The sequence below is a fragment of the Mytilus trossulus genome, chromosome 1, assembly GCF_036588685.1.
Source record: "Mytilus trossulus isolate FHL-02 chromosome 1, PNRI_Mtr1.1.1.hap1, whole genome shotgun sequence".
NCBI lineage: Eukaryota > Metazoa > Mollusca > Bivalvia > Mytilida > Mytilidae > Mytilus > Mytilus trossulus.
In genome coordinates, this window is record NC_086373.1 from 56189350 (window position 1) to 56210545 (window position 21196).

The window sequence follows — 21196 nt, forward strand, 5'->3', positions numbered from 1 at the left end:
AAAGAAGTAAATTGAAATGTTTTCCTCCCTTTTAATGTCAACACTTTGTTTCCCTTCCTAAATAAGCCCCAGATTGGAAAAAAGTTGCAAAACGTGAAATAGATATTAATTAAACGAAATATTACTTTTTTACTATTTTTGATTCATAAATACAACATGAAGTGTCCTAGACACAATATATAAAATATGTTATGTTTTCAAGAGAAGTAGTTCACAAACATTTGTCATTTGGTTCCAGTTTTCAATTTTTTATAGTTTCCATAAAAAATTATCTTGGTACAATTTAAATCAATATTCTACGTACTTTTTATTTCAATCTGAAATTAATAATGCGTAGTAAACCCGGGTACTTTAACATGACAAGACATATGCCGATTTCGTGAGTTACGTAACACAACTATAAATATGTAATGAGGATCCAGACTTTAGTTCTATTTTCTTGTTGTTGGTAAAAGGCGTTTTTTCTCTACAAGGTAAGATTGATTCTTTTAACAATCGTTTACCTCGAGGGGGCAATTTGTCAGTTAAGTTACAACAGTAAAGAAATGTTTTCCTTTCTATAGTGGTACTTCCGACAGATATGCTTCACATTTTGGTAAACCGCATCTTTTTTTTCCATTTTTGTTATCAATAGAAATTTTCTACAATAGAACATATAAAAAGGAAGATGTGGTATGATTGCCAATGAGACAACTATCCAAAAAATACCAAAATGACACAGACATTAACAACTATAGGTCACCGTACGGCCTTCAACAATGAGCAAAGCCCACATTGCATAGCCAGCTATAAAAGGCCCCGATAAAACAATGTAAATTCAAACGAGAAAACTAATGGCCTCATTTAAGTAAAAAAAACATGTATATTTTAACATTATTTAGAACATTATGCATCAAGCATTACTTTTGTTGTTATTAGACAAATCAAAACGAAACCAATTTCCAAATAGAGACTGAAGGTGAAAGTAAGGTTTTTAAACCACAAGCAAGTACGTAGTTAAACAATATCTCACGTTTCAAATTGCTTTGAGTCTAGAAACGATAGTATTTTTAAAATAATTAAAAACACAAAAATACTGAACCCCGTGGAAAATTCAAAAAGGAAAGTCCAAAATCAAAATCAAAAGTCCAAACACATCAAACGAATGGATAACAACTGTCATATTCCTGACTTGGTACAGGCATTTTCCAATGTAGACTCTGGTTTTATAGCTAGTTAAACCTCTCACTTGTATGACAGTCGCGGAAACAGACAAACCGAAGATATATCGGTAGCTGATCGATCTCCAGGACAAAGCAAGGGGCAACTTTGACCAACCGAGGCCCCAAAAGTACCCATTCTAGTTTTAAACTTCGGTCTGGGTACCAGAGATGTGTGTGAGATGGTGAAAATCACCCTTCTGATGTACTGATATTTTAGCATCCCGAGTCAGAATTCAACTCGGGACCTTCAGTACTGTAGCCATCGGTCGTAACCACTAGACCACGAACTCACATATTAGTAATATTAATAAATGAAATAATTTTGTCGTTCAAAGTATGATATTTTACATAAAGCACAGATCTAGAGTCACGTCAAATGAATAACTTAAAATCTGTCTTAACAGTAAAAGTGATATAATAAGTTAATATACAGTAACTTTCTACCTAATTAAGATTCAGATGTATTTTAATACGCGTGCTTGTATATCTGTTAAAAATATGGATGAAATGAAGAGATGTCAACGAGATATTAAAAACACTATACAAATCATTGCTAAAATTAATCAAAACTAAAATACGTTTCGATTGTCTTTTAGAAGTACTCCGAACATAGGTAGGCTATAGAGAAGAGCAACTTTACAAGGCTTACTGTTTTAGTTTATCGAGTCTTTGTCATTCCATCAACTCAATACCGTCAGATGAAATATTTTCATCAGCAGGACTGTTAGTTACGAATCAAAATATTAAGAATTCGAATCTTCTGAGGAAAAATTGAGAAGATTATATTTCTAAATAACATTAAATTCGCTGCACCCTGTTTCGACTTTTGGTGGATAGTTAAAGGTATCAGTAAGTTTTAATCGGAATCAGTTGGTGATCAATAAATGTGTTTTTAAGAATCCCAAATATAACTGAGTAATCAGATTTATATAGATATTCATATATTAATTGATTGGATTATTGCCAGTTTGCATAACTAGTATATGTAGTAAATGAGCTATGAATTATGGTATAAAATTCTTGAGACAAATTTTCTGTGGTAATAATGTTGAGGGTTTTACATCCGTAAGACAACGTCCCACAATAACTAAAATGTGTATAGTAGCTGTTTTAATAAGATCTGTAATTAAACCAAATCACATAACACTATACTTGATAATAAAAAGTGCCCTGTCTCCTGTAAAAGCTAAGAGCTTGTGATTGTGTAGGTCAGACGCGCATTTGATTTTGTAAACAAAATGCGCGATTGGCGTTCAAATTTTAATTCTGGTATATATGTTGAGTTTATTTATAATTACTTGGTCGATATCACAGCTGTGGAAGTTTGCTCCCTGGATGTATCACTAGCCCAAAGATCAGCACTGCTGTGTTGACATTAATTATCATTGTTAGGGTCATAATTATGAATTAGCTGTTTAAACAACTTAGGGTTTTTTTCAAAATACTAAGGATTTTTACCAAAGGAAAAGATTTCCTAAGCTGTATTTGGCAGAACATTTTGGAAGAATGGATATTCATTGGTCTTTAACTTCTATCTTCATGTTTTCAATTTAGACTTGTATATATAGATATATATACATTTGTAAACACAGCAAGAATATTGTTGTCCACTCTCTAATTAAGAGCAAGGATTTATATAGACCCTGGTAAGAGAAATTAGGATGTATAGTGACTTTAATGAAGTTTTAAATGCTTTTAATTTTTCATTAAAACAACATAAACATTTTCGTCACCGAAGTATTGAAATTGTAGAAAATATAGAATCTTACAATAAAAGAGGGACGACAGATACAAAAGGGACAGTCAAACTCATAAATCTAAAACAAACGGACAACGCCATGACTAAAAATGAAAAAGACAAACAGAAAACAATAGTACAATAAAACAATAAAACATCTTTCGTAACATAAATGTTCAGTGTGGACAATGACATCATATGCCATCTAAAGGAAGCGTATTTTTTTTTAGTTTTGGTGTTATTTTGACGACGAAGAATATTTTCGATTCAAATATTTTGTTAGTTAGAATTCGGGAAGACATGTTTTAGTACAACAAACGTTCAGAGTAAAGGTAAAGATCGTAAAGTTTCAAATTATAAAAGTTTAAAACGAAAAGTAAATGAGTAAATTGACACATAAACATGGGAGCTTATTTCTTTTAAACATATAAGTAAATTCAGATGATATGAATTTTAATAATTACTATTTAAACAAGAAAAATATAAAGCCTCTTTTGTTATGATGATATTTTGATCGAAAAAAGCTCCCAAGACCTGTCTAACTGGATGGTACCCCAAAAAGCACATACTTTGACATTTGTTTCACCTACGTTTATTTGTGATCCAGACAAAAGTTTCCATTCTTTGTTTATTTAATAGATGTATCATTATTTACTTTATAATTCCATCAATTCAATTTTGAATCAATATATAATCATAAAAAAAATGGGGTAAAACTAACCTTCAAACAATCCATTATTATGTAATGAGGATTACCCAATTTCACCCTTAGAAATCGAATAATAGATGTTTTGTTTTATTTTTTCAAATATTCAGAACAATTTGACATGAGCCCATGCTTACTATTTTTTTTTTTAATAAATGAATGCTTGTTACATATCTTATTTCCTCATTTTTAAAATTTTGCATTTTGTTAATGTCGTTTCCGTAGATTTTACTTTTTCCAGTGAATACTGCATCTGTTGATGTAAACGGTAAATATTTTGTACATATCTACAAAAAATCAGGTATGTTAAAATACATGTATACTATCAGTTCATAAAAATACAAATTGTTTAGTCTTTTAACTTTTATCTAAGATTTCCGCTGATTTTTCTGCTAAATATGTGCACTTTGGGCACTTGGTACAATATTAGTACTGTGACGTTATATAATGTCCCATTCTGAAATAATATGAATAGCAACAATTCGTCCTGAGAAAACAAATTAAACAAATTTAATTCAATGAAAATAAATGCGTAGAATCTCCTGGTAAACCACCAAAAGTCTTCTCAATTTTATTTTCCATTTGTACTTATATTTCAATCTATGTATACTAAATTTTTTTTTATATATGTCTTGAGATGAATATATAAAAGACCTTTGGAAATTAAATCTTCTGATATCACTTTCGAGATAATACATGCATAGGTAAAAATTGATTTAATATTGATATAAACTCAAAATAATGATCTGTTAACTGAACTAAATATGTTATGTATATTTTTTAACAACATACATATTAATAACAATATCAGCTGTCGGTTCTTTTATCTTAATCATAAAGCGTGTACCGGCCTCATATTATCTGAATAAAAAGAATTTCAAACACCTTTTTCTGTTGACAGCAAATTGATTTTATGACATTCTAAAGCAAAACATGGGTGTAATTGAACAAACAAGCAATTTATTCCATGAACCTTAAACATATATACGGAAGCGTATAAGCGCCACACATTTTTTTTTTTTTTTTTTTTTTTTCCTATGTTTGCGTTATAACGCAAACCTTTGCGTTATAACGCAAAATGTTTGTTTGCGTTATAACGCAAAGGTTTGCGTTATAACGCAAAGGTTTGCGTTATAACGCAAACATAGGGAAAAAAAAATGTGTGGCGCTAATACGCTTCCGTACATATATGTGTCATAAAAACTAATCAGTAATTAAGGCTCACATTTTCAATACTATTAAATGACAGTATGTTATATTTTATAAGTAACATTCTTTTTATCTATTTGCAAAAGACGTTCCTTTATTCATTTGATATTATTTCAAAATTAAAAGCGTCTATAGGGTCAAAACGAGTTATATTCTAGAATATTGTCTGAACAAAATACACTTAACTCAAAATTTAATTAACAGTATAATGTTTCTTATACATTATGGTTTCTAAAAAAACAGATCTAATCTATCATTGTCCACATTAACAAAGTCAGGAATTTGACAGTTGTTATCCATTGTTGATGTGTTTGAGTTTTGATTTTGCTATTTGAATTTTCCTGGCAATTCAGTATTTTTGTAATTTTACTTTTTAATGAGGCGTCAGCAACAATTACAAACATTATTAAATTGATATATTATTATTTAAACAGACGTTGATCAAAATATTAAAATCTAAGCAAGAGTATTGCATAATAAATCATTGAATTTAACTTTCAGGTTGAGGTATGGGTATTTTTTGTTTTACGTATAAAAATCTCTGATGCTTGTATTTCCTATCACGATTTCCTTGATAGGGTGTTGCTGCCCACAACGAAGTTATTTAACTAAGAGTTCCAAATAGGGAAGCTGAAATTATCCCTTCGTAAGTTTTACGGACGCAAACACGAGTTGGCTGGCCGTTATGAAATATTCGTTACGCAGATGACTTACAGTCGTTGCTAAAATCCCGTTCCCGTTTCAGGAAAGTGACCTACTTAATTATACTTTTTATTGGGTTTGTACTTATATGAGCAACACGATGGTTGCCACATGTGGAGAACGATTTGCTTACTCTTCTTGAGTATCTGATATCACCATAAGTTTTAGCGGGTTTCGTGTCACCTAGTCTTTATTTTTCTATGTTTTGTTTTGTGTACTATTGTTTGTTTGTGTATTTCATTTTTAGCGATGGCGTTTTCAGTTTATTTTCGATTTATGAATTTGAATGTATCTCTGGTATATTTTGCTTATATCTCATATAAAATGGTCTTTCCATTATGTACCCTTCCCTAATCGGTCACAGATAAGATAATGTATAGATATGATCCTTCGAGGATTTTTTTTAAAGATTATTCTTATATGCATTGGTCATACATGTACTTTCAATTCTATGTACCTCATGAAACGGCTCAATATATTTGTTTTTTAAAAGATAGGGTTTCGTGCATATCTAAACTTGATGTTATGTCTTCCAAATGAACACCATTTCAAACCTGTCACATCACATTGAAAATAATTATCATGGTTAAGAAAATACATAAGATAACACGATTTACCTGTGATAAATTCAACGTCACAAAATATACCTCACTTTTTGTGGCACTGATACATTTGTGTGACGCGCAATATTAACATCGTTTTTGTTGTCCTGGTGTACTGTCATTTGAGGTGTCCGTTGTTACATGTTGTTGAATGTTGTAAAGTACTATAACATAATTGTTTATTACTGTACACGAATATGGTTGTTGATATTTGTATCCAATAGTTTGTTTGTATGTCTGTTTCTGTTTGTGTTTCTTTTTGTTGCGGTTGATGGTTTCTGTTGTTCCGTTGTTTCCCTCGTTTTTGGTTTATGACCCGGAAAGTCTTCGATTAATCAATTTATAACCATTGAACAGCGAAATTCTTCTGTTGACTTTATTTCGTTCGTAATGAGTTAAAAAAAAACGATTCCTTATTTTATAGGGTTAAAATATATTTACGTACATAACGACTAATCTACCAGGAAAAAATTATTAAACTGGTTAATATATTCGATACTTTCTTCATCAATGTACGAATCCTGTTGATTACTTTTGAAAATAACTTTATGTAAAAATATTGTACTGAAACAATATAAAGACTGAACTGAAAGGCAAGAAATTAACTAATGGGGAATATTTAGATATATGTTATCTGTTCTTTGCATATTAGTACTTGAGTGTAAATAACAAAAATAAGACTTTCGTAATGAATTTCGTGGGGAAATGGAATTCACACAATCGACTTTAAGATTCAACATATTTCTTGGACGATGAATCTGTCACAGAAGACATTCGTTGAAACAAAACTACAGTTAAATATTAATTTATGGAAAATGGGTTTTTTTGTTTGCGAGACTTACTATAGCTAAATGGTAAAATAATATCAAGAGGGCAAATAAGATTCGAAAGTTAAAAACAGCACTAAAAATGACGAGTATAGTCTGCAAAACAAAACACAGATAATAAAAGTGTAAAACAACACAAACTCCTACAGCAACCTGGGATATACCGTGTATTCCGGACAAATAAGTATTGTATGTTAAGCAATACATGCGTGTTGCTCATGACATACAAACTCATTCCAAAGTCATTTGTCCCAACAAGAAGACGATAACAAATGGATGGTATCTCATTCAGCAATAGTGAGGATTTTATCAAGGTACTTTCGTATCTTAACTAAAATTTGTTCTCATTATAGAAAATTTACAACACCAGTTGTAAGTTTTTAAAATAAATAACCGGTGAAATATATTGTTACAGAAATGGAAGAAGGAACAACGAGTGCACTGGTTCGTAATGGACAAGGGGAGGTAGATATTAGAACAGGTAGAAGACAAGGTAATTCAGTGATTAAGAAAAGCAATGAACAAGGGAATTTAGAGATTAAAGTAAATGGAACAGGAAATTTAGAGATTAAGAAAGTTAATGGAAAAGGGAATTTAGAGATAAAGAAAGTTAATGAAAAAGGGAATGAAGAGATTAAGTAAGGTATGGAATTTAGTTTTTTTTAATTTGTACTGCATTCAGTCATTTATATTTTTAGTAAAACATCATTTAATGAATTGTTTAGAATGAATATAAGAGGAACTGTGTTCATAAAAAACTTGAATTATTATTTTTTTTTGTAGAATCTATACATGTACCTCTGTTAGGTTCTTGTCGTTTTGCACTAGCGGTCTTAGGATTTTTTGGACTACTTAACATGTATGCGATGCTTGTCAACATTAATGTTGCGATTGTCTGCATGGTGAATAGGACTTCGATATATACTATTGATAACTCTACAGTTATTTCAAATAAAGCTAGTAATTGTTTTCGCCAGAAAGATCATAACTTTTCGGATGAGTCTTCTATCCGTGTAAGTTGACAATTCTTATTTGCAAATGGATAGGAATTTCCTTTAAGCACTTAAAAAATAAGATCAGTTTAGTCATTTCAAATTCAGATATAAGGATGATGTTCTCTCAATCAAAAACTTTGGGATTGGATTCTATTATTACATTCTTCAGAACTAGAAATTAAAGAAATACAAGATACGGCTTCTACTGACTTTTTTTTAAAGACTTGTACATTAAATGTGACAAAAACTTTCATAACCGTATCAGAGCCTATGACAAAAGCGACGATTTAAATTTTGATATTACAGATGAATTCCACTTTAGCAGCAATAAACGAACTTCACATGCATATTGGATATTCATTTTCCAACTCATTCGGTATTCGAACACCTGAAGCCGATACTCAGACTTCTTGAAACGTCACCAGTATATAAGCAGAAAGTTGATGAAGCAGGGTTATATTAAAGAACGTCGTCTGTTTTCTTAAAACAAAATTCTTTAAAAGATACCAAAACTGTGTTGATAAATATTCCGTATCAATTTAACATATAATACATGGTGGTTCTTTTTTTAAAGTAGGAATTCTAAATACCAATCTTATTAATCATTCTTATTACGAGTTATACTGTTCTTTTTATTTTCTTTGTATATTTTTGTTTATGACATTTTTTGTAATAACCTTTTGACGTGACTCGGTATCTATACATCCCGTCATTGTGTTATAGTTATATGGTAATTTTTTTGTACAGTTGTCTTTTACTATTGCTTATGTACTTTTTTTTATAAAGTGTTATTTTCATTTTGATGATGTGGCTACAAATATACCAACAGTTTGTATATAAAATAAATCCTTATTTTTCTTTTTTAACTTGAGTTGAGCCAAGACTGAGACTTTGTATCGTGTAAGATGTCTCATTGATCCTTTACTTTCAATGGTTCGTTCTTCCTCTTTTATATAGTTAATTGCATTATTCAATATCATATTTATCATGAAGATTTATCATCAATAGTGATGAGTTTAATATCTTACAATAGGAAGGATGTGTTTGATTTTGGGTTTGCCTTTGTTTCCTCAATACATGTCATTGTCTTTTTACTCTCAATGATTTGGACATTGATTGTAGATATTTGATGATATGATTCAATATATCATATCACTTCATTATTATTTTAACTATTTTTCTTTTGATAAGATTTATTATCAAGTATGATGAGCTAATATCTATAAGGTAGGAATAATGTGTTTGATTTTAAGTTTCTTTTTACCACTCGATCAAGGACTGTCTGTTTTGAATTTGAGTTCAGTAGTTTTGTTATGTTACTTTTAAAGAGAGAACTTAAAATTGGATAGAAGATCAAAATAGAATTAAGAAGATGTGGTGTTAGTGCCAAAGAGAAAACTCTCCATCCAAATAACAATTTATAAAAGTAAACCATAATAGGTCAATGTACGGCCTTCAACACGGAGCTTTGGTTCACACCGAACAACAAGCTATAAAGGGCCCCAAAATTACTAGTGTAAAACCATTCAAAAGACCTATACAGAAATGACTAATTTAGTTCCAATAGGAAAACGAACTCAATTCAACTTTTAAATATTTACCCGTTTCTGCCAAAATAATGACGAAATGTATTATTGTCTAGTACGTTGTGAATTAGTAAGGATTTGTCTGTTTACATTATACTAAGAGGTAAAACAAATCATATCTTTACACTGGAAAACATGTGTGTGTTTTAGTACCTAATGGGCTGTTAAAAATCATCAAACATATAACAGACTACGACCTATTTAAATGCATCATGATTAAACTGAACACCAGGAAAAGACTTTCTACAAAATTGCACCATGTTGTGTGCTGGCAACGTTCTGAAATGGAAATAAATTGGTTAAAGAATAACAGAATCTGGTCCATCACTGACGGACAAAAACAATCGATTTTCTAAATAAGTAATTTATACATGTAATTCCTCATTATTTATTTATTTATTTTTTATATTTTATTAATTCATGTATTTATTCATTGGAACACCATTTGTTGCAGACCAATAATAAAGAGAGTTAGACTTTTCTTTATTTTAGTCTCTTGGTTATTATATAGGGCGGTGAGTTAAATTGGGATCCAGAGATACAAGGATATGTACTTGGTGGATTCTACTGGGGATATTTGATAACACAGATGCCAGCAGGATGGATAGCTACAAGATATGGTGGAAAGATGGTGACTGGTTTGAGCATGTTTGTATCATTGATATTCACATTGTTAACACCATTTGCTGCAAGAACTAGCTTCATCTTTGCAGTAATTGTTAGGATTGTTATCGGTTTATCTACTGTAAGTCATATATTATATAAGAGAGAGAGAAGGGGTTATTAAAAAAAATCTAGAAAACTAAATGACAAAAATACTTCATTTGTGCAAAGCAGCGATAGTGTGAGAAACATTTGGAAAAGGATATTTCAAAATGTGTAACACAATATTTAAATATGTTCTTTACAAAATCACTCTGATTGATTCAATGAGGTCATATGACTCAACACCGGATAAAAAGATCATCCTTCAAGTCATGATATTGTTATAAAATTATATTTTTGATAATTTGGAAACCGATAATGTTTAATAGGGAGCAGTATTTCCGGCTATGCATTCTCTTCTGGGTAATTGGGTTCCTCCATCAGAACGAAGCAAGTTTACTGCGATGACGTACTCTGGTGAGTAATTTGGTTACATTTCATGCAATAAACTAAAAAAACCAACAATAAATAAACAAATAATAAATATTGTAAATACAATTGTAATAGATAAATATAAAACCTATAAAAAGTGTTCTAGAGATAGAACTAGCAGAGTCTGAACAACGGTAGAACTGTCAACATTTGTTCTAGGTTAGAACTGTCCCATGTTTTTCTAGGTAAGAACAGCTTCGGTCATTAACTGGTGTTTGGAGAACTATTCTATAGACCATTCAAAAGTAGTTCTCTTGACAGTTCATGAAATTTTAAAAAGAGGTTAAAACTAATCATAACGGTAGTTTGATTCCGCTTTACTGCCATATGTATTTGTTTGAAATCTGGAATCTCCCATGTGATTTTCAATGACACTTTATGCAGCTCCATTGACTTATTACTTTTTCTTTCCAGTGAATTCAAATAAATGTAAAATTAACAGGGGAGGTTCAAAAACCTCAAAAATGATTTTGTATTGAAAAAGTCTTCCCCTGTGCTATAACATCTAGGTTCTCTTTCTTCAAGTGTCATCCTTAATATATTCCATTATGAAAATCAAATTCCTGTTTAACCAGAAAAACGAAGTGCGGTTGACACTAACGCTTCATTGAATTTGTTTTTATTTTATTTTAGACATCACACAGGAAAAACTTTTAACGCCTTGGTTCGCCCAATGCAATTATTAGGTTCGAGCATTCATTTATCTCATATTCTGGGATCACACGTTCTTCAATAAACCGATGTTTTTATCTGAAGTATTTACAGATGCATCTACTTTCTACTTTCTTAGATTATCAGATCATGACAAAAGAACAATTATGTTCTAAAGTTGAAAGGTGTTGTGTGGTTATTGTCTGTATAATACACAGGATTATTTATTTTTATTGTCACTTGTCTTATATTGCAATTCACGATATAACAAAATTGTATAAATAACAAGCTTGATGTTTACAAACAACATGTACAATTTAAAAACATCTGCAATCATATATTTAAGTTTGTCTCGCCAAAGAAACATTCAAGCTGAAAGCAGAAATAACAGTCAATGTGATACCTCCAAAATGACTACAAAACTTTATTTCAGACAATAACAGACGATCAATTTCAAATCTGCAATCTATTTTGCATCGAAATAAAACTTCACATTAAATAACACTGTGAAGTTAATGTTTTCATTCCAGGTACACAACTTGGCATTGTTGTAACATTTGCACTTGGTTCATTGATGTGTGCACATGGTTTTGCTGGAGGTTGGCCGTCCATATTCTACGTCTGTGGTATGTTAATAAATATGAAACATAACAAATACAGCAAATGAGCTTGAATAACCTTTTTTAAGTACGTTTGCAACACTTTATTTGTAAGGCCATGATACGTAAATAAAGGCAATAGTAGTATACCGCTGTTCAAAGCTCGTAAATCCATGAACATAAAACAAAATCGGGGTAACAAACTAAAACTGTTGTGTGCACATTAACGTAAAACTTAAGTTATGAAACCCTTACCAAATCATTTAAGTGAAAGGTAATTTTCGCTAAAAGATTCAACAACCTCAGCTTTACCTACTTGTATGTTTTATCAATTTAAAATTCAATTGTAAAAAGACACCAACTATAACATGCGAATGCCGAGGCTACTGTACAGATAAATCATAAAATTCAATATGTTTAAAGCAGCCTCATCAAAGATTGGGTATACAAAAGCCTTTAATATTGGTAATCTGTTGTTTCAATCAAATGTTTAATGTTTAAATAATTTTGAGACACAGATTTATAGTAAACAATAAAACAAGAAATACAAGGAGAAAATAAACATGATTTTGAACATTTTTTACAGTCTGCAGTGATATTATGTGGTGAATTAAGGTTGACGTATTCATCGTCGCTGTTGTATGTATTAATTCGGCAATGCCCACTGTATTTTTTATTAAGCCTCTCGTTATATATATACAGTTCGTCTAAACATCAGCCCAACACTTCAAGATCTGTTAATTTGCATTCGCAATTTGTTTCCATTGGCCATGATTCGAACACCTGCTACTGAGATATCGTGGCACTAAATCATCTTGCACTGTGTCCGACGTGCTAGTCTACTTGACCACCTTGGTTCTAAAAAATAAAAATTTCGGTGGCCAGATGTTACCTTTCCTCTTCAGTTTTAATCTAACGTCTTACACAGTACATGATATATAAGACACGAAGATGGAGTTGTTAATGTTAGAAACAAAATCACAACGTTAAAGTGTCGAGGTTATCTTTTATAACTCAACCAAGTAAACCCTTAAATGCACATGTAAGCAGAGGAAACGTTCTTAACTGAACTGAACTTTGGTCCATGATTTCCATTAATTGCAATTAAAATTTCCTTATGAATAAACTCATCTTAGATACCGGGATTGGAATTTTGTATTTGTGCCAGACGCGCGTTTCGTCTAAAAAGAAAGACTCAACAGTGATGCTCAAAGGTCAAATAAAGTACGAAGTTGAAGAGTATTGACGACCATAAATTCCTAAAAGTATTGACAAATACAACTAAGGCAATCTATTTCTGAGGTATCATATCAACACAGAAGTGTTGGCTACTGGGCCAGTAATACCATCGCGGAATAAAAACTACACCAGCAGTGGCATCGAACCAGTGATGAAGTTTCATTTAACTGAAACTTTACGTTGTAGAGTTATGCTTAATTCTGTATAAATTTGAAAACTGCAAATATTTTCGTTTCCCACTCTTACTGAAGTTTGTCTCAATTACATTTTATGAAACTCATACATAATGCTAAGAACCACACCATTTAGACGGTGTTCGAATATGCGTTGTGAGGTGTCGCCTATGAGTGAGATGTCTACTATACGTGAGATTTCTACTATTGGTGAGTTGTCTACTCTTATTGGGTTAAGTTATATTTTAACTTGGAAATTGAAAAGCTTAAGCATAGGGAGACATCCTTTATAAATATTCACAAATCGAAATTATTTCCGACTGCGTCAGTACAAAATGTTCTTGTGTCTTCTTATTAGGCATTACAAGTTTTATATGGTTAATTTTATGGATGTGGTTTGTAAGTGATACACCAGCCGAACACAAACGAATTTCAAGAGAGGAAAAAGAATATATCATGGGTTTATTAGCAGACAGTACCCATGACACTAAAAAGAAGGTAAACCAATATAAATACTTATTCACAATTGAGAATGGAAAAGGGAATTTGTCAAAGAGACAACAACCCGACCAAAAACCAGATAACAGCCGAAACCACCTATGGGTTGTCAACGCAGCGAGAAACTCCCGCACCCGGAGGTGGCCCCAGCTTGCCCCTAAATAAAATTGTGAACTTCTTCAGTTCTTTCAGACAAACAAACGCCAGAGACTCCTGACTTAAGATAGGCGCAAAAACAGTATAGCTCAGTTATATGTAAATATATGGCTTCATAATGGGTTTACATCAACCAAAGTAAAGCTTGTGACAGAGTCTATACAGAGAACTGTAGTTTGTAAATACCACTTATCCCTAATTCTTACTATAAAAAGTTATAAAAAACTGATTTCATAAAAAAATATAAAAAAAACCACATCTAATGTTAGAATAAAAATCTATAAAAAAAAGTATAAAAAATCCAGAGAAAATTCCGTCATTATCAATGCTACAACTATCCAACAAAGACAAACAAAAAATAATGTAAATAATTACATGTAACCACAAGCCGGCTAACAAACAAAATCAAAAGGCACACATGTATCGATCTAGGAGTACATCGCTGTTAAGGAAAGTTAGTTCAAAGTTAAATTTCAACTAAGAATAAACCATGTTTTCCCAAGACAAATTTTTGATTTTGTACGTCAACCTTTTTATTACAAAATCAAACAAACAAATAGTTCAACTCAGTATGAAATACTTTATTTAATTGTTTGTCAAAAGTTTGAATATCTTCTTCTATGAAAAACTGGAGATAAGAAAATAAATAACACAATACGTACTTTAAAAGACATATCTAAATAATATAAGTAATAAGAGAGTCGCAAAAACACAAAATGGAAAACATGCATCATGCAAAATAAATTGCTACGAAGGCTGGAAATTAATATTTGAAACTCTTATTCGTGTTTTTAAAGGAACTACAGGTGCCCTGGTTGGAGATTGCAAAGTCAATGCCGAATTATGCTATTGTGGTATCTAATATAACATGTGATTGGGGTCTTTATACACTTCTAACATACATCCCAACTTACATGAACGATGTTTTAAAGCTTGATATCACAACGGTAAGTCACAGAAACTGCAATGTTTGATGAATCAGAAAAAAGTATAAGACCAATGTACCATCAAGAATGATCTCTCGATATATTGTGAAAAAGTAATGATTTTATGTAGGAAATAACGTAGAAAAAGTTTTTAAAATGTGGACTCATAATCGTTTTAAAAAAGCAGTTCTCTTTCGATAGTTGATTACACAATGGTTATAATGAATTGTACTTTTTTGCTATAAATGATGATGAAAAATGTAAAACTTTAGATAAAAGAGGGACGAAAGATACCAGAGGGACAGTCAAACTCATAAATCGAAAATAAACTGACAACACCAAGGTTAAAAATGAAAAAAGACAAACAGACAAACAATAGTACACATGACACAACTTGGAAAATAAAGAATTAACAACACAAACCCCACCAAAAACTACGGGTGATCTCAGGTGCTCCGGAAGGGTAAGCAGATCCTGCTCCACAAGTGGCACCTAATGTTGCTTATGTGATAACAAATCCGGCAAATAGTCTAATTCGGTAAGTCACGTTCACGAAAGGGTAGGGGATTTAAGTTACGACGTGATGATTTCAACTTCACCATTTGGTAATAGCTTCCTTGTGCGCAACAACCCTCTATCAAGAAACTCGTAATCGGAAATGCAAGCACGGGAATATCGTATAAATTGGGAGATATAAACATCGTATGCAGGTGCTGCTGGAAAATGCTACTCAGAAATAGAAAGTTCACAATTGGATAGATGAAATCATCTCTTTTGACGTAAAGTTTAGTTTTCAAACGACCCTCATTTTCAATTTCTAGATGTAAGTCAAGTTATGAGGCCGACTTAACTGTATCTGTTGTATCCTCTAACTTTAGTTCGATGGGATAGATGCGTTCAACAAAGTCATTAAATTTTGAAATAATTTAGCGAAAGAACTTCATCTATATAGCCGAAAGTTGTATTCATACTTTATTCAACTATTTCATCAGTGTTCAGTTTCTATGTTGTGTTTACTGTACTGTTGTCTGTTAGCGTTCATCGCATTGTGTCATGAATTGTCAAATTGATTTCGACTTTTGGCTATGAATATCCCCTAAACCATGTCAAAGCTTCTCTTACAGGCCCAGATATTTTTGGAAGTGGGTCTCTTTCAAAATTAAAGTAACTGATCTAAACAAAGCATGTCACTGTTACTATGAAATGTAAGCGATAAATTTTCAATCAATGTTATGAAGTTTAATGCAGCTATGAAAAAAGTGAAATAGCAAAAGCAAATGCCAAAACATGAAACGAATGGAAAACAACTGTCATATTTTTGACTCTGTACAGCTTAATGATATTTATTAAGTAAAAATAAAATTGAGAATGGAAATGGGGAATGTGTCAAAGAGACAACAACTCAACCATAGAAAAAAACAACAGCAGAAGGTCATCAACAGGTCTTCAATGTAGCGAGAAATTCCCGCACCCAGAGGCGTCCTCCAGCTGGCCCCTAAACAAATATATACTAGTTCAGTGATAATCAACGCCATACTAATTTCCAAATTGTACACAAGAAACTAAAATTAAAATAATACAAGACTAACAAAGGCCAAAGGCTCCTGACTTGGGACAGGCGGAAAATGCGGCGGGGTTAAACATGTTTGTGAGATATCAACCCTCCCCATAAACCTCTAGCCAATGTAGAAAAGTAAACGCATAACAATACGCACATTAAAATTCAGTTCAAGAGAAGTCCGAGTCTGATGTCAGAAGATGTAACCAAAGAAAATAAACAAAATGACCATCATACATAAATAACAACAGACTACTAGCAGTTAACTGACATGCCAGCTCCAGATTTCAATTAAACTGACTGAAAGATTATGATTTCATCATATGAACATCAGGCACAATCCTTACCGTTAGGGGTTAAGTATCAAGGACTATTAAGGACTATAAAGAAAACAAAATTTAACTTAGAAAATATTCACAAGCAAATACACTCCCTCATAGGATGACAGAGGGAACTATAATAGCAATCGGTCATAGTTTATTCGCCTTGAGGAATACAACCCTTCTCCTAAAATTTGAGGATAGTCAATCTGACTTTACGGGGTAAGTAGATACATAAACAAGTTAGACATTATATGGCCAATAATTTAAAGGATCGCGCAGCGGTTCCACTTTTCCTTTGATTCTGCAATAACAGAGTTGGGGTGATTGGTTGACTGATTAATGTTTAATCAACGCTCGTTTGCTAAACAAAATGCAAATTCATAATTCTCCTGGACTTCGTATTCTGAAAGAGGCCATATTAACATATTGCCTAGTCTTTAGATTTCTATGTTGTGTCTTGTGTACAATTATTTGTCTGTTTGTCTTTTATTTTTTTGCGTCATGCCGTTGTTAGTATTCTTCAACAATGAGTCCAATGATAAGGTGAAATGACTTCATTTCTAGTTTGTTATCAATCATCAACTATTATTTAATATGAGTGCTATCTAATAACAAGCATATAACAGTTACAAAACATAGAAACAAACTCAAATTTGGGATAGAATTGGGCCGTTTATATTCAAACTGACTCGCTGTTTATTGTAAACAGTCCCTTTGGATCGATTGAAAGGTATGCTTAAAGTTTGTAAAATATAAACCAAGCGCCTTTATTACTTTTTGTATCAATTAGTGTAGTATACAATAATGTTCATATAGATCAATTGAAGTAACTGATACAAAATAAACTTACAGAATGGACTGTTTTCGTCATTACCATATATTGTTTTCTGGGCGACTGTATTTTGTGGAGGCTGGCTTGCTGACTTTTTCCGAAGCAGAAAGTTGATGTCGACTACTAATACCCGGAAAGTATTTGACACTGTTGGTAAGACTCATTAAAATGTTAACCTTTTATTAAAGTAGCATTTCAAATATCCAATTATCAAATATTCAAAATCAAAATTATATAAAAACAATTGTTTGTTGATGGTTTTTAAAGGAATTATTTAATCTAATCTGTACGTTTCACAGGTTTTTTTACTAGAATAAAATAGATCATAATATATTAAGAAATACAAATCAGAGTTTGCATGGTTTGTCACTTTATCTAAATCCCCTCATAAAATCTGCATATTCAGTATAGTTTTATCTGTTTCAGCAAAATTAGGTCCTGCTTCCATGTTGATTGGTTTAGGTTATGTCGACTGTTCCCAAACTGCCTTGGCTATTGTTTTGGTTATTCTTGCTGTAAGTTCGGCAGGATTTCAGTACAGTGGATGGGTTGTTAATCATATTGATATAGCACCTAGCTATGCAGGAATCTTACTTGGAATATCGAATTCACTGGCATCTACAACAGGAATTATATCCCCAATTATAGTCGGGGCTATCACAGAAAAGGTAAGTTTTTGAAGAAAGAATTGTGCGACAACATTTCGTTTTGCTGTCGAATTCATATTTTGATAATTATATAGTATTTATTGTTATATGTGTTCATTTGTCAAAATTTAGAATAACAAAAATACCGCACTCCGAGGAAAATTCAAAACGGAAAGTCCGCAACCGAATGGAAAAATGCTCAAACACATCATACGAATGGCTAAAAACTCAACTGCAGTGACATTTAATTTAAGAATCACATGCTTTGTGCTATGCGTTACTGAGAAAAGCAAATTTAAATTTACATCGCGTATGGAATGGAACCTAGAAAATAAGGTCTATGGAGCAAAATTTCTAACTTACAAGTTTATTTTTTGTTTATCGAAACAATTACAAAAAATATGATTTATTTAAGAGACCATGTCCTTAAACGTTTAAAAAAAAAAAAAAAAGAACGTATCAAATCTTTGATATTCATCATTTACGTTAATTAAATTGTAAAACAGTCGAGTATGCTTTTTCAAATAAGCATACATCAACCAATTGGAAGTTGCTTCATCTATAAACGCTATATCAATATAATCCTATATACCAGAATTGAATTTTTTTATTTGCACTTGACACGAGTTTCGTATTCCAAAGACTTATCAGTGACGCTCGATCAAGAAAAATAAATTTAAGATGGCCGAATAAAATACGAAGTTGAAGAGCATTGATGGCCAAACATTTCTTAATTATTTTTATCAAATACAGCTGAGGTAATCTTTTCCTGAAGCAGAAAAGCCTTAGAATCTCAAAAACTGAAATGATTGACTTAAAATAAGATTCATATGATGATAACAAAATTCAAATAATCATTTTTTTCGTGTTTGGATATTTTTCTTTGAATTCCGTATAAAATCCAGCGTGCATCCCTGTCTTAAATTTTACCGTTATAAAAAATTTTAGGGAAAAAATCTCAAATTTGTGTGTATGTTTGATTTAGAATTTGATATGAAAAATTCGAAAATACAATTCTTAAAATAAAAAGGTGGTGTCAATGACAAAATAATGTAAGAGTAATCTGGATATATTTGTTTGTTTGTTAGTTTGTTCGTTTAGTTGTTTGTTTGTTTGTTTTTGTTTCTGTTGATCCTGTTGTGATGTTTTGTTCTGGGTTTTTTTTGTATTTGGACACAATTTTTAATATCTCTTTGATTATGAATTTTCTTAAAAGAACGACAACGGATAATATGAATCGCGTTTTTTATACAGTCATATTAAAAAAGAATCATCATCATCCAAAAACAACAGCTTTAGGTTTCTTCTTTCTTGTGTAATATAATGTACTGAACTCACTCAAGTATGTATTCCTCTTGTCTTTTCAGTCACAAACTCGAGCAGAGTGGCAGATAGTTTTCTATATTGCAGCAGGCATGTATATATTTGGTGCAATCTTCTATATTATATTTGCAAGTGGTGAATTACAGCCGTGGGCGAAGGAATCTTGTTCAAATCCATCGGAAGAAGAAAGTACTGACAATTTTCTGGACAATGAGGATGGTTTGTAATTTTCATCCATTGTTCCTGATTGCAATACTTGTACTTTGTACAAATCAACGGTTTCTGTGATATTTTATATATATATATATTTCAATTTGCTGCTTATTGATTTCTCATTCTAATATGACGTGCTTCTTTTGCTTTGTGAACAAATCCATGCTGTTATTCCAATAAAATTTGTTTGCACATGTGTATATTGACTTCTTCTGAATACTGAATTTTTGTTGAGCCTGCAACTTTTATTGCAGAAAGCTCGACATAGAGATAGTGATCCGACGGCGACAGCGGCTTCGGCTGTGGCGTCAGCTAAATTTTTAACAGCTTCATATTTAAGAAGGTGGAAGATCTGGATGCTTCATACTTTTTATATGGATGCCTCGTGTTACTGTCAGTCACATGTCCAATGTCCTTGACCTCATTTTCATGGTTCAGTGACTACTTGAAAATAAAGTTAAGAATTTTTTTAATCTCAAATTCTCTCTCTGTAAGTAATAGGATAACTATATTTGGTATGTGCGTACCTTGCATGGTCCTCATGTCTGTCAGCCAGTTTTCATTTGACCTCGACCTCATTTTATGGATCAGTGAACAAGGTCAAGTTTTGGTGGTCATGTCCATATCTTAGTTACTATAAGCAGTAGGTCTAGTATATTTGGTGTATGGAAGGACGATAATGTGTACATGCCCAACTGGCAGGTGTCATCTGAACTTGACCTCATTTTCATGGTTCAGTGGTTATAGTTAAGTTTTTGTGTTTTGGTCTGTTTTTCTTATACTGTATGCAATAGGTCTACTATATTTGGTGTATTGAATGATTGAAAGGTGTACATGTCTTTGTGTCATCTGACCTTGACCTCATTTTCATGGTTCAGTGGTCAAAGTTATTATTTTTTCTAATACTAATTGCAATAGGTCAACTTTAATTGGTGTATGGAAATATTTCATGATCTATATGTCAGTCGCGCAGGTGTTATTTGACCTTGACCTCATTTTCACGGTTCATTGCTTAGTGATAAGTTTTTGTGTTTTGGTCTGTTTTTCTCAAACTATAAGCAATAGGTCAAATTTATTTGTTGTCTTCATGTACAACTGTTAGCTGTACATGTCTGTTTGGCATGGTTCATCTGACCTTGACATCATTTTCATGGTTCATTAGTCAATGTTTAGTTTTCTTGGTTAAGTATTTGTAACAGTTGTAATAAAGCTCTATGGTCGGGTTGTTGTCGCTTTGACACATTCTCCATTTCCTTTCTCAATTTTATCTTATTTGGGACCATCAACATAATATCAATGATTAGTAAAGAAGGCGAGATATTTTTGAGCGTGTATCAAAATATCGTGTAATATA

At 31.8% G+C, this 21196-nt stretch overlaps 1 protein-coding gene across 3 annotated transcripts in view; it reads left to right on the forward strand.

The window, feature by feature from the left end:
* The window catches only part of LOC134708908 (sialin-like), a 34550-nt gene extending 14625 nt beyond the window's left edge, over positions 1-19925 (forward strand). Inside the window, exons 1-11 of one of the 3 annotated variants that reach the window (XM_063569324.1) lie at positions 356-473; positions 7402-7479; positions 7770-7999; positions 10079-10312; positions 10602-10689; positions 11886-11981; positions 13725-13864; positions 14818-14967; positions 17680-17812; positions 18086-18327; positions 19674-19925. In XM_063569324.1, coding sequence (XP_063425394.1) covers positions 7404-7479; positions 7770-7999; positions 10079-10312; positions 10602-10689; positions 11886-11981; positions 13725-13864; positions 14818-14967; positions 17680-17812; positions 18086-18327; positions 19674-19856 — 1572 coding nt within the window. In that variant the 5' untranslated portion in view covers positions 356-473; positions 7402-7403 and the 3' untranslated portion in view covers positions 19857-19925. Of the gene's footprint in view, positions 1-355; positions 474-7401; positions 7480-7769; positions 8000-10078; positions 10313-10601; positions 10690-11885; positions 11982-13724; positions 13865-14817; positions 14968-17679; positions 17813-18085; positions 18328-19673 lie in introns of those variants that run through there. The other 2 variants (XM_063569325.1, XM_063569327.1) reach the window with 2 other exon arrangements.
* The last annotated feature ends 1271 nt before the right edge of the window (positions 19926-21196 follow it).